This window comes from Procambarus clarkii, chromosome 7 (genome assembly GCF_040958095.1).
Source record: "Procambarus clarkii isolate CNS0578487 chromosome 7, FALCON_Pclarkii_2.0, whole genome shotgun sequence".
NCBI lineage: Eukaryota > Metazoa > Arthropoda > Malacostraca > Decapoda > Cambaridae > Procambarus > Procambarus clarkii.
The window spans coordinates 8,931,561-8,946,163 of NC_091156.1; the positions used below are offsets into that span (position 1 = coordinate 8,931,561).

At 46.3% G+C, this 14,603-nt stretch overlaps 2 protein-coding genes across 5 annotated transcripts in view; one reads left to right on the top strand and one right to left on the bottom strand.

Annotated features, from left to right (window-relative positions):
- LOC138356400 (uncharacterized) overlaps window positions 1-14,603 on the bottom strand; it is a 56,419-nt gene that overhangs the window by 6,306 nt on the left and 35,510 nt on the right. For 2 of the 4 annotated variants that reach the window (XM_069312538.1, XM_069312558.1), the window contains exon 2: window positions 9,705-9,867. In XM_069312538.1, coding sequence (XP_069168639.1) covers window positions 9,705-9,867 — 163 coding nt within the window. Of the gene's footprint in view, window positions 1-3,593; window positions 3,777-9,704; window positions 9,868-14,603 lie in introns of those variants that run through there. The other 2 variants (XM_069312552.1, XM_069312545.1) reach the window with 1 other exon arrangement.
- Window positions 4,802-9,670, top strand: LOC138358432 (autotransporter adhesin BpaC-like). Its single transcript, XM_069316288.1, has 3 exons — window positions 4,802-5,072; window positions 5,422-5,664; window positions 7,921-9,670. Exons 1-3 carry the CDS (start codon window positions 4,802-4,804, stop codon window positions 8,850-8,852), a joined length of 1,446 nt encoding a protein of 481 aa, XP_069172389.1. The 3' UTR covers window positions 8,853-9,670.

The window sequence follows — 14,603 nt, forward strand, 5'->3', positions numbered from 1 at the left end:
AAATCCTCCCCGGCCAGGATACGAACCCATGACAAAGCGCTCGCGGAACGCCAGGCGAGTGTCTTACCACTACACCACGGAGACTGAGTATTAAGTAACACAGACTTGCAACTTTTAACGTAAAAAATGCCTGCTACAGGAACTATCGTCCTCTATTCACTTGCTGCAAAACTTCGTGCAAATCACGCATGAAATTATAATATTAGAGTGATAAGAGTTATGTTAACTACACACACATTTCAACATTGGACATTTATGCAATAGAAGGAGGAACTACCTACAATCTGTCAACGATCCCACAATCGCCGTGATAAAAGCAACATTGAAAAACGGTATTAGATGGAATTTCATGAAAAGGAAGCATAGAGATCGATCCCCAACCCGCCTATGGCCAGTATTGACCATGTCTTGCCTTGATGGGGTTCCTAGAGTTTTTCTACTTTCCAAGCCCGGCCCGGGGCCAAGCTTTACTTTTGAGAGCTTTGACCAACAGGCTGTAGCTTCGAGCGGCCCGCAGGGCTTCGTATCCACACTGGTTATTCCGGCACTTTTCGAACGAAGCAATCTAGTTCTCTTACCAGGGTTGTTGATTTGTGGAACCAATTGCCGCGTAACAGGGTGGATGTGGGGTCCCTCGATTGTTTCAAGCGCGGGTTGTACATGTATATGAGTGGGATTGGGTGGTTATAGATAGGAGCTGCCTCGTATGGGCCAATAGGCCTTCTGCAGTTACCTTTGTTCTTATGTTCTTATGTAAAGACGTCTATGTTTGTGCCAGCAATATTTCTTATGCTTGCTGGGACGATTAACAGCCGTGGACCTCTGATGTTCATGCATTGTTCTCTGTGCCTATGACACCTCTGTTCTTCGCTGTTCATCTCCGAGGAAAGAATTTACTGTGCAAATGTAGTTCAAGCTGGCCTCAAGTGTCTGGACTATCTTCTAACAAACATTCTTTTATACAAGTTTATACCATATAAATACCGCTAGCCGTTTATGCTCTACCAAACAGAGCATTACCAGAAACTGTAGCCTAAGCTCAATAGACAGTCGAAGCGGGGCATGAGCGGAATCTGGAAGGAATCAGGAAGTAAGGAGCCATAGAATGGCTCGCCTGGGCCGCTGCGGCAACCCAATGTTCTGGTGGTGCGATTTTAACCATTAGATACAGACAACCACATCACCCCTACGTGGCATCCCTGCCTCACAATAAGCATCCTTTGTCCTACATCACGCTACCATCACTTTCTCTACCGCCACCATCACCCTCCCTTCCTCCACACGTCCGAAACACCGCAGCTCTGTTGCGAGCGTACTTCCTGCCTTGTGGAGCCTGGAGGGAAAGTATGTACCCGCTCCACAGCCCGTCACATTTACCTTTTGGGTCCCGCGTGGCTAACATTAATACACGTGAAATGTAATCGGAATAATCCAAAAGCGTGCCAGCAATGTTATTTATTACTGTCGTGGGGGTGATCGTGGTGGTGGCGGCGAGCGGGACTACGACGAGGCAAGGTGTGAACCAAGCAGCGGGGGAGAGCCCTTCAGATGGGATAGCAGGGCCCATAGGCACCTTCACCAGCTACAGGAACCCGGGAGTAGGTGGAGCGAGGCGTGCTCACCCACGCCAGACCTCGCCAAGTGTCGCCATGGAGGTCGACCAACGCTCGCCAGGTAAGCCTGGTACCATACCAGGAGGAAATGTATATGTTTATCTCTCAATGTTTGGCAATATGTTTATTATTTGTGATGTGTGTATATGTATTAACACGATGTACTGAACGGGGTGAGAATAGCTTGAGCTACCTCATCCCTTTGTGTGTATTTTACCTCAATAAACTTATTTCAATTTACCAGGTAAGCGTAGTGCAAAGTTAGTGCGTCGAGGCAAGTTAGGTTTTCAACACATGAACGCCCTAAATAAAATTAGTAGCACATGCGAGTTTAATATCTATAATCTCTAGACCTCTCCAAAGATTACATGTGCCACATATGCTAATTGACATACATTAATACGACGTAAAACCAAAACATTTTAATAAACTTTATAGAGGTATAAATACACAGGGATGAGGTAGCTCAAGTTATTCTCACCCCGGTGAAACCACTATGGTGTATTCTAGCAGGAACATCAATAAAAAGTTAGGCTTTACATATTTGCGAAATGGGTGGAAAATCTACTCCGTTCTGATTAGTTCAGCTTAATGTTTTGTGGTTAGTTGCTAAAATAAATTAAATAGATATCGATTTCCATTATTTAATGTTAGCATACTAAACACTCCATCGCAAACAACCCCCCACACCACTTCCGTCCCCGCAAACTATCTCCCCCCCCCCCCACCACCACACCACCTCCCTCACCGCCTGCAAACAATTTTCCCAGCCTGTTGAACAAAATTATATGCAGTCATCTGTAATATAAAACGTTCCAGCCCAAGACTCCGACACCTGACTTACGGAGACCGATCCTCGCCATATTTTGACGCTCTAATTTGTAGAAAAAACTTTACAATTTTGACAGTTTGGATCATTCTTGTGAAAATGCAATACATTTGTGGGAGGAACCTTGGGCCAGATTCACGAAAGCACTTACGCCAGCACTTACGAACGTGTACATCTTTCCTCAATCCTTGACGGCTTTGGTTACATTTATTAAACAGTTTACAAGCATGAAAACTTCCCAGTCAACTGTTGTTATTGTTATAAACAGCCTCCTGGTGCTTCGGAGCTCATTAACCGTTTAATAATTGGAAACAAAGCCGCCAAAGATTGAGGAGAGATGTACAGGTTCGTAAGTGTTTGCGTAAGTGCTTTCGTGAATCTGGCCCCTGCATCCCCCGCACGACACAAACTTCCTTTTGCTCATATTACCAGATACGATAAACCACAGCAAGTGTCTTTTTATCCAACAGTGAAAATGCTAAATTGTTTTACAGTTCAGCAACATTGAAAGATGATTGATTAACAATCATCAACATTGATGATTGTTACCTTAACCTGTGGAGGGTTAATAAGGCAAGATCAAGTGCTTACTGACCAATCGGGAATTGTACCTTAATTCTCGACATCTTGAGGTTATCTTTAGACGATTTCGGGGCTTTAGTGTCCCCGCGGCCCGGTCCTCGACTAGGCCTCCACCCCCAGGAAGCAGCCCGCGACAGCTGGCTAACACCCAGGTACCTATTTTACTGCTAGGTATCAGGGGCATAGGGTGAAAGAAACTCTGCCCATTGTTTCTCGCCGGCGCCCGGGATCGAACCCAGGACCATAGGATCACAAGTCCTGCGTGCTGTCCGCTCGGCTCCCTTTTTGAATTAAAATTAAACAGAGTTTATACAACAAAAGTTGGGGGTGTATACCCTTCATGCATATGTATACTCATTTGGTATACATGTAACAATAGGAGTGAGCCATTAATGAGGTGAACAGATGGGGGGAAAGTTCCGCCCTAGGCTAGAGAAAAAACGCGGCCTCAGTTCAAACAATATAAACTAGGCTAATAATATTCACCCCTTTACTAGGTATAACATTCACTGTTGGGAGTTAATATTGAGATCAAAGCTGTTCCCGACAAGGAGAATCTGACGATTTACCTTAATGTTAACACAGGAAGCACAAGCGCCCCCGTGAACACATGCGGCTGGATAACTAACCAACCCGTCACAGGCTACCCAATGACGCCTTGGCCGGCGGAGTGTATCTGCACCCGTCCGCACGCCACCAATCGTATGAGGAGACTGAACCGTTTGTTGAGGAACTGCTCGACACATCTGCTTCGAATCTTTATAAACTCGTTTCGAATCCTTGTAAAAGCATGACAAATACACACACTGTTGCAAATATATTAACCTTTTCTTGTTTTATTAGGAATAAAGTTGTACATAATATAGCTATAATCAAAATAAAGGGGCATCGGGTTTATGATGTATGTTCAAAATGCTGACAACTGCATGTCGTACGTTTGGCAACCTGGCTATTCGAAGTTTCATTTCGAAACATCGAATAGCCAGGTTGCCAAATGTACAACATGTGGTACTTAGCATTTTGAACATACATCATAAACCCGATGCCCCTTTCTTTTGATTATAGGCTATATTATGTACAACTTTATTCCTAATAAAACAAGAAAAGGTTAATATTTTTGCAACGGTGTGTACATTTGTCTTGCTTTTACGAGGATTGGAAACAATGAGTTTATCAAGATTCGAAGCAGATGTATCCAGCAGTTCCTCTACAAGCGATTGAGTACGATAGGTCGCCACTCCACCACTTCTGTACATATATTATCCACATATATCCACACTACTAAACATCATTTACTGTATGGGAATAACACAAATAACAATTATAATAGTATGGCTAAAGACACAGTACCGGGCGCTGCCGAGAGATGGCGTCATGGTTCCACAAAATCTCTACCAATTGGGAAAATTTTGTTCTGAATATTTATCAAAATATAAACGAAATTGATGTTTATCCTTTTATTTATTCTTATGGGCAAATAAAAAGGCACATAATATTTTATTATAAAATACGTGTTTGTACTTTTTTTTATTAAAAAAATACTTTTTTGTACTCTGCACATCTTACTGCAGAGATGAAGAGTGTGCAGCAAGGCAGAACACCGAGGGAAAGTGAACCAGAAAGCGCCAAGAGTAAAAACACGAGAAGAAAATACGCAAAAAGGCCAAATAAGACCAACAGCTTAGATACTACTGGAGCCTTGCCAAGCCCGGCCGTAAGACCGGGCCGGAGGGCACGGAACAAGTCCCGCCCGGAACACCACACCACCACAAAAACGATGACGAAAAGCAAGGCCACTGAAAACACTCCGCGAGGGACCCAGAAACGACTAGGAATCACCAAATCAAACACCGTCGTGGGGCGGACGACACAACCTGGAGAAACAAACGCACCGGGAGATGCGCTGCGCAAGAGACCTCTCACCGTGAGAGAGAGAAGTGGGAAGACACTCTCGACGTCGCGTGGCCAAGATGAGGTGCCCAAGGCGCCAGGGGCGGCACGACAACGCCAGGGTGATGACTACAATTACTATGACAACCCCAGCGAGGGTAAGTTTACATTTAAAAAGGATGTCCTTATTTGAAGTAGGTTAAGGCTCTGAAATTAAGGCTTTAGAATAAGAAATTCATCTAATGTTATTCCCATGGCCTTCCTCTTGCTTGCTTGCTTGCTTGCTTGAGAGAGAGAGAGAGAGAGAGAGAGAGAGAGAGAGAGAGAGAGAGAGAGAGAGAGAGAGAGAGAGAGAGAGAGAGAGAAGGGGGGATGGGGGAAGTGGTATAATCAGAGAACACTGTCTGAACACCAGAGGTCCACGGCTGTTCAACACCCTCTCAGCAAGCATTAGAAATATTGCCGGAACGAACGATATATAATCAATATTTTAATATTTCTTTTCAGTGGCAGGAGATTCGAGCATTAGTGGCCAGGACGCGGACGCTGCGGTCGGCAGCACCTACGACGCCTACGAGGACGCCGGAGGTGACGCCGGAGGTGGCGCTGGCACACAGGGCCAAGACGAAGAGGCTGCAGGAGGGGACTACGTCGAGACGTACGATGGAGAAGCTCAAGGAGAGGGTGCAGCTGCTGGAGGAAGTGGAAGTGGAGCTGTAGGTGAAGCTGCAGGAGGAACAGGAGATGCAAGTGGACCTGGTGGTGGTGTAGGAAGTGGACCTGGTGGTGGTGTAGGAAGTGGACCTGGTGGTGGTGTAGGAAGTGGACCTGGCGGTGGTGGTGGTGTAGGAAGTGGACCTGGTGGTGGTGTAGGAAGTGGACCTGGTGGTGGTGTAGGAAGTGGACCTGGCGGTGGTGGTGTAGGAAGTGGACCTGGTGGTGGTGTAGGAAGTGGACCTGGTGGTGGTGGTGGTGTAGGAAGTGGACTTGGTGGTGGTGGTGGTGTAGGAAGTGGACCTGGTGGTGGTGGTGTAGGAAGTGGACCTGGTGGTGGTGGTGGTGTAGGAAGTGGACCTGGTGGTGGTGGTGGTGGAGGAAGTGGACCTGGTGGTGGTGTAGGAAGTGGACCTGGTGGTGGTGGTGGTGTAGGAAGTGGACTTGGTGGTGGTGGTGGTGTAGGAAGTGGACCTGGTGGTGGTGGTGTAGGAAGTGGACCTGGTGGTGGTGGAGGAAGTGGACCTGGTGGTGGTGGTGGTGTAGGAAGTGGACCTGGTGGTGGTGGTGTAGGAAGTGGACCTGGTGGTGGTGTAGGAAGTGGACCTGGTGGTGGTGGTGGTGTAGGAAGTGGACCTGGTGGTGGTGTAGGAAGTGGACCTGGTGGTGGTGGTGGTGTAGGAAGTGGACTTGGTGGTGGTGGTGGTGTAGGAAGTGGACCTGGTGGTGGTGGTGTAGGAAGTGGACCTGGTGGTGGTGGAGGAAGTGGACCTGGTGGTGGTGGTGGTGTAGGAAGTGGACTTGGTGGTGGTGTAGGAAGTGGACCTGGTGGTGGTGGAGGAAGTGGACCTGGTGGTGGTGGTGGTGGAGGAAGTGGACTTGGTGGTGGTGGTGGTGTAGGAAGTGGACCTGGTGGTGGTGGTGGTGTAGGAAGTGGACCTGGTGGTGGTGGTGGTGTAGGAAGTGGACCTGGTGGTGGTGGTGGTGGTGGTGTAGGAAGTGGACCTGGTGGTGGTGTAGGAAGTGGACCTGGTGGTGGTGGTGGTGTAGGAAGTGGACCTGGTGGTGGTGGTGGTGGAGGAAGTGGACCTGGTGGTGGTGGTGGTGGAGGAAGTGGACCTGGTGGTGGTGGTGGAGGAAGTGGACCTGGTGGTGGTGGTGGTGGAGGAAGTGGACTTGGTGGTGGTGGTGGTGTAGGAAGTGGACCTGGTGGTGGTGGTGGTGTAGGAAGTGGACCTGGTGGTGGTGGTGGTGTAGGAAGTGGACTTGGTGGTGGTGGTGGTGTAGGAAGTGGACCTGGTGGTGGTGTAGGAAGTGGACCTGGTGGTGGTGGTGGTGGAGGAAGTGGACCTGGTGGTGGTGGTGGTGTAGGAAGTGGACCTGGTGGTGGTGGTGGTGTAGGAAGTGGACTTGGTGGTGGTGGTGGTGTAGGAAGTGGACCTGGTGGTGGTGGTGGTGGTGGTGTAGGAAGTGCACCTGGTGGTGGTGGTGGTGGTGTAGGAAGTGGACCTGGTGGTGGTGTAGGAAGTGGACCTGGTGGTGGTGGTGGTGTAGGAAGTGGACCTGGTGGTGGTGGTGGTGTAGGAAGTGGACCTGGTGGTGGTGGTGGTGTAGGAAGTGGACCTGGTGGTGGTGTAGGAAGTGGACCTGGTGGTGGTGTAGGAAGTGGACCTGGTGGTGGTGGAGGAAGTGGACCTGGTGGTGGTGGTGGAGGAAGTGGACCTGGTGGTGGTGGTGGAGGAAGTGGACCTGGTGGTGGTGGTGGAGGAAGTGGACCTGGTGGTGATGGTGGAGGAAGTGGACCTGGTGGTGGTGGTGTAGGAAGTGGACCTGGTGGTGGTGGTGTAGGAAGTGGACCTGGTGGTGGTGGTGGTGTAGGAAGTGGACCTGGTGGAGGTGTAGGAAGTGGACCTGGCGGAGGAGGCGGAAGTGGACCTGGAGAAACAACGACTGAAGAATTCATCACGTTATTCATAGCAGGTATGTATGATGGGTCACTGAGTGGAGCAGTGAGAGAGAGAGAGAGAGAGAGAGAGAGAGAGAGAGAGAGAGAGAGAGAGAGAGAGAGAGAGAGAGAGAGAGAGAGAGAGAGAGAGAGAGAGAGAGAGAAATAAACTATATAAATGTATCACATTATCAAGACATTTTCACATATAGCACAATCAATATAAATAGTTTTAGGCACTGAAAATTGGACCCTTAATTCCATTTTCATCCTGAATAATTTACAAACGACTCGAGCCATATTAATATATTTAGCCTTTTACATGCTGATTTAACCATTGTTCTCAGATCCTATAGCTCCTCCTCCTCACCCAGAAACCCACAGTGGAGCAGCGACCACTGGAAACACGGAGTCCACGCCCAGAACCACATCTATCACCACGTCAACAAACCCGATGGTGAATACCGCAGCTTCTCTACTAACCCCGTCGACGACCACACTGGGTAGCTACGACTGGGTGTGGCGACCCAGTAGTCCTCCTCGTAAGACAACAACACCCGCACCAGCTCAGACTAGCGGTTTCGGGCAGGCCGGCAGCGGTTTTGGCCAGTTTGAAAATGCCAATGGGCAATCTAACAGTGGCTTTGGCCAGTTCGGTCAAACGAACAATGACTTTGGGAAGCCCGTTAATGGCTTCGGGCAGCCCGTCAATGGCTTCGGGCAGCCCGCTAATGGCTTCGGGCAGCCCGCTAATGGCTTCGGGCAGCCCGCTAATGGCTTCGGGCAGCCCGCCAATGGCTTCGGGCAGCCCGCCAATGGCTTCGGGCAGCCCGCCAATGGCTTCGGGCAACCCGTCAATGCCTTCGGGCAACCCGTCAATGCCTTCGGGCAACCCGTCAATGGCTTCGGGCAGCCCGCCAATGGCTTCGGACCATTCGGTAACTATGTGCCCAACTGGTTCCCCAGTCTTGGAACGTCTGCCACAACACCACCACCCTTGTTTCCATTCAACATTTTAGGATTGCCACATAAACTGCCGGTGAAGCTCCAGCCTATCTACCAGTGGATCACTAACCCCGCTCTCCTAACTTACGCTGCAAAAAAACTTTTATACGGACCGTGGAATCTGCACTCAGCATTTCAAAGTTTACTTCGCTCACTTCAAGAAGAACCTGGAACATCAGAGTCTGGAACAACGCGTTTCCAGGCCATCAGTCCCAGAAGCGCCAAACACAGCAAGCAAGAAATGAGCGAATCTAGAGGTACAGTACATACCTAGAATACAGAACAGTACAAAACACACACATCTCTCTCCCCCTGAGCGTAACGCGAATGGCATACGAATATAAATTTTGTCTTCGATTATATGACGAGAATGTATGGCAAGGAGCCTTGGAATTAGTACACACGAGTACCACTTGTCTGTGATCGTATTAAATCGTAGTTGCCACAGAAGTGTAAGACGAAGAACTGCACAAATACATATCGCCATATGTTCGTATAGTGACAGTCGGTACACACTTCTCACAATTCAGGGGCCAGATTCAAGAAGCAGTTACGCAAGCACTTACGAACCTGTACATCTTTCCTCAATCTTTAGCGGCTTTGTTTACAATTATTACATAGTTAATGAGCTCCGAAGCACCAGGAGGTTGTTTGTAACAATAACAACAGTTGAATGGCAAGTTTTCATGCTTGTAAACTGTTTAATAAATGCAATCAAAGTCCTCAAAGATTGAGAAAAGATGTACACGTTCGTAAGTGCTTGCGTAAGTGCTTCGTGAATCTGGCCCCAGGACGAAGTCTAACTTGACGAGTCTGCCCCAGTGGTTTACTAAGGTACAGTATACCGTAAACCATAAACAGGATTCCAGGGGCCAGATTCACGAAGCAGTTACGCAAGCACTTACGAATCGGTACATCTTTTCTCAACGATTAACAGCTTTGGTTTCATTTATTAAACAGTTTACAAGCATGAAAACTTGCCAATCAACTGTTGTTATTGTTATAAACAGCCTCCTGGTGCTTCGGAGCTCATTAACTGTTTAATAATTGTAAACAAAGCCGCCAAAGATTGAGAGAAGATGTACAGGTTCGTAAGTGCTTCGTGAATCTGGCCCCAGATACTTACCCTCGTGGTCCGTGGGTGATCTGGGCGTCCCCTCGTGGTCCGTGGGTGATCTGGGCGTCCCCTCGTGGTCCGTGGGTGATCTGGGCGTCCCCTCGTGGCCCGTGGGTGATCTGGGCGTCCCCTCGTGGTCCGTGGGTGATCTGGGCGTCCCCTCGTCGCCTTCCTGCAATGAGAAAACAAACATTTTAACACTTATTCTCATGTCAGGTGTAGTTTTGGTGTCCCATTGTCGGGGACAGAAACCTAGTTTGTGCTATCTAGGTTCCCCACAATTACTAACTTTTCCCAAGGATGCAAGCCACGACCCTGGAAACACAAACCGAAACTGTCTCTATTTTCCGCTTGTTACAACTTGTAATAAAATTGTTACATCTTGGCTTAACGTGTTTATGACGTATTAGAACGTTGTTACAACTGGCTATATTGGTTGTTATAACTGGTTAGGAGGTGTTAAAACTTGTTCGAACGTTGTACCAACGTCGTAGTTTCAGTGTGTGTTTGTTTGGCGGGAACAGTTTGTCTGAATTCTGAAAACTATTTTCTGGCCGGAAATCGAACACGGGATCATTCGATTGTCGGGGGGGGGGAGGGAGACAACGCTGACCCATTGTATTACAGCGAAGTACCTACCTACCTTGAGGCTACCTTGAGGTGCTTCCGGGGCTTAGTGTCCCCGCGGCCCGGTCGTCGACCAGGCCTCCTGGTTGCTGGAAACGTACGTCTTGGAGACGTCAGGTTTACGTTTGTTTACTTTTAAACTAATAATTTTTACTTCCCTTGCACTGAAGAGCCATCTTGCTTATCAATGAGATTCTTACAGGCCCTAGGGGCATGTGGCTGAGTGGACAGCGCTTGAGACTCGTAATCCTAAGGACCGGGGATAGATCCCCGGCGATAGAGGAAACAAATGGGCAGAGTGTCTTTCACCCTGATGCCCTTGTTACCTAGCAGTAACTAGGTACCTGGGAGGTAGACAGCTGTTACGGGCGGCTTTCTGTGTGTGTGTGTGTGTGTGTGTGTGTGTGTGTGTGTGAGTGTGTGAGTGTGTGTGCGTGTGCGTGTGTGTGTGTGTGAGTGTGTGTGTGTGTGTGTGTGTGTGTGTGTTGTATTATTCACTAGGTGAATAATACCACATTTTTATTTAACATTAAAGTAAATCCTGGAATTTCCTGATTTGTTTTTTCACATATGCGAAATCAAAATAAAAAAACCTCTACCAGTATTGGATCTTAACTTACAACTGAAGGATCGCACACGGAGAATGACAAAGAAATGTGTGAAATCCTAAATGGCCACTATGTTTAGCTCCCCCCAATAAACAACATGAAAGTTGAAGATCCGGACAGCTGCTTTATGAATGACATCCTCCAGACAATACATCCGATATTAACACAAGCATAGGAAGACTGAAAGAGAAATTGACCACATGAACACAGCCTGACTCGTGGAATTTAATAACATCTGCCAAATTATATTGAATATCTTGAGGTTATCTTGAGATGATTTCGGGGCTTTAGTGTCCCCGCGGCCCGGTCCTCGACCAGGCCTCCACCCCCAGGAAGCAGCCCGTGACAGCTGACTAACTCCCAGGTACCTATTTACTGCTAGGTAACAGGGGCATTCAGGGTGAAAGAAACTTTGCCCATTTGTTTCTGCCTCGTGCGGGAATCGAACCCGTGCCACAGAATTACGAGTCCTGCGCGCTATCCACCAGGCTACGAGGCCCCTTAATTCCAATATCACTGGAATAGTTAATATCAAATAGTCAAGTAAATTTATAAGTAAATGTATTTTTGTTTAGGATTTTACTCATGTTTTTTTCGACCTCTGTGAATGAACCTTCATTTTTAAGTATAAGTTCAATAATGGCGGAAATTTTTAACATTTTGATGAGTATGTGGCATCTGAGATTGTAATGTCTCTTATTCTGTCTTCATCGTTTGTGAAGATCAGATCTAAAACATCTTCTGATTGGCCCAAAATCTGTCACAGAATCTAAGGTAATTCTCTGACCTGTCATTGATTAATGCTAGAGAAATTTTTTTGATATACCATTATTATTTGCTATTCGTCACCTTAAAACTGGGCAAGTTGAAATCTCCAAAGAATAAGCTCGTAATCCCACGCTTTAGAAAACAGCTTAACTACTCTTTTCAGCTGAACACATAATAGGTTTTTGGAGACAAAGCCTAAATACCTGGGCCCAGATTCACGAAGCAGTTACGCAAGTACTTACGAACGTATACATCTTTCCTCAATCTTTTATGATTTTGCTTACATTTATTAAACAGTTTACAAGCATGAAAACTTCCCAATCAACTCTTGTTATTGTTATAAACAGCCTCCTGGTGCTTCGGAGCTCATTAACTGTTTAATAATTGTAAACAAAGCCGCCAAAGATGGAGAAAACATGTTCAGGTTCGTAAGTGTTTGCGTAATTTCTTCGTGAATCTGGCCCCTGAAGTCTTGACCTCAATAGCAAAAAACATTAACGAAATCCTTAGAAATTAACACGCAGCTGAGGCTGATTAGACAATCTTAAGCACACCGAGACATATTTCAATTCCAGAATAAAGATTGGAATCGTAAGGCTTCAATATTTATACAGAGATTCATTCACTTTGTTGTGATTTAATTGTGCATTCAAATTCGACAAATTTCCCCATGTATACCACAAGCAAATGCAGTATTTGTTGTATGTATGTATGATATACATATTGTATGACCTCTGGTGCCAATGTGGGGACCCATAGCCTCGGAGAAGAAAATAAAAAGTATTCAGAGGAGACCTTGTGGTTTCTCACTGAACACTAATATTATCTTCTCCTACCACCCACATTCTTTTGTATGTACACATATATATTTACTTTATTTGAACTTTGTTACAAAAAAGGAGTTACATACGGGTTACAAAGATGGTTATCATAGGTTGTCGAGTTCCATATCTTCACATTACAACGCGCAGAACACTTATATGTTTCACCGGTTTTGCTAATAAAAATATTAGTCTTTAATATGTTTTTGCTTTTACATTCGTTATTTTAATTCATTCCTCTTAATTCATTATTCTCCTAAGCAGTTTTCGCCTGATCCTTTGGTTCAGTCCCTGAGCCCATTATGTGCCTCTGTAACCCTTTCCACTACCGCCCATCAGATTGGTACCTACCTTGAGGCTACCTTGAGGTGCTTCCGGGGCTTAGTGTCCCCGCGGCCCGGTCGTCGACCAGGCCTCCTGATATGGAGTATGGGTATGGGGTATGGGTATGGGGTGCATAATAAAAGAACTAAACTAACTAAATTCTGGGGTGACACTGTTTTGCCCGAAACGCTGTGCGTATTAGTGGCTATAGGCATATTAAACACTAGCATAGCATTAGGCAAAGTACGTGCTACCTGCCCCGCTCCTGTGCCAGGTAAGTTACGGGCTCACTATAGCCCGTGCTACTTGCCCCGCTCCTGTGCCAGGTAAGTTACGGGCTCACCATAGCCCGTGCTACTTGCCTCGCTCCTGTGCCGGGTAAGTTACGGGCTCACCATAACCCGTGCTACTTGCCCCGCTCCTGTGGCAGGTAAGTTACGGGCTCACCATAGCCCGTGCTACTTGCCCCGCTCCTGTGGCAGGTAAGTTACGGGCTCACCATAGCCCGTGCTACTTGCCCCGCTCCTTTGGCAGGTAAGTTACGGGCTCACCATAGCCCGTGCTACTTGCCCCGCTCCTGTGCCAGGTAAGTTACGGGCTCACCATAACCCGTGCTACTTGCCCCGCTCCTGTGCCAGGTAAGTTACGGGCTCACCATAACCCGTGCTACTTGCCCCGCTCCTGTGCCAGGTAAGTTACGGGCTCACCATAGCCCGTGCTACTTGGAACTTGTTCCAAGTAGCTGAATCTATAACAACAATAGTTGCCGTAGAAGAGATGTAACCCCTTTTTTCCGGGAAGGCCAATGAACTAATGACAAAAATTCTTAAGGGTAACAAGTCCCACAACGCCGACTGAGCATCTCCAAAAGTTGTGTATAGATAGGGATCTCACAGGAGCCAATGATCCATCTCATTTACAACATTTTATTACAACTTCTAAAATGCCTTTATCAGGTCAGCAGATTTGACAAAATTGATAAAAAGATTTTGCTTAATCAAAAATAATTCATTCGGGTCTCATTGTCATGAGGTTGGTGTTCATATTCACTGCTACACAGTGAATGTGAACAATCAATCAAATATTATATATATTTCAAATAGTTTTCTATGCGGCGATCCAGTGTCAATTAAACAGCATTCGTCTCTGAAAATTTTGACTGTTGAAATATGATTTTTAATCGACTGACAAGAATACGGAAGGGCTTTCCGTAAAATTAATTGTTAAGTATCAGTCTTTCAATACGCCACGACAAAATTATTGCCAATCGGGAATTCTACAAACCAATTATAAGTTTAAGGTATTTAACAGAGTTTACCCATTACCAAAAAAGGTTTTCTATAAAGCTTTCAGGATGCATTTAAGGCTATAGAAAACGGTACCAAAAGTGGATAGACTTAAAATACAAGTCATGCCGCTCCTCTCACTATTTTAATTAAATTTAACGTTGATAGTTATAATGTAAACATAATTTGCTAATGCTTCAGATTATTTAAATATTTGATGACAACTCATGCACATCAGCATAAATAAGGTGGTGTATTGTACGATGTTTTCGTTACTCGATTATATTAATTTATTTATCTATTTATTTATACACAAGAAGGTACATTGGGTTTGTGAGAGTACATAACATATATGTTCTTACATTCTTGCAAAGCCATCTAACACGCATAGCGTCTCGGGCAGGTCCTTAATCTAACGGATAAGTTAAGATAATTATTAGGTACATGTAGGAAAATTTGAGCTCAAATATAATT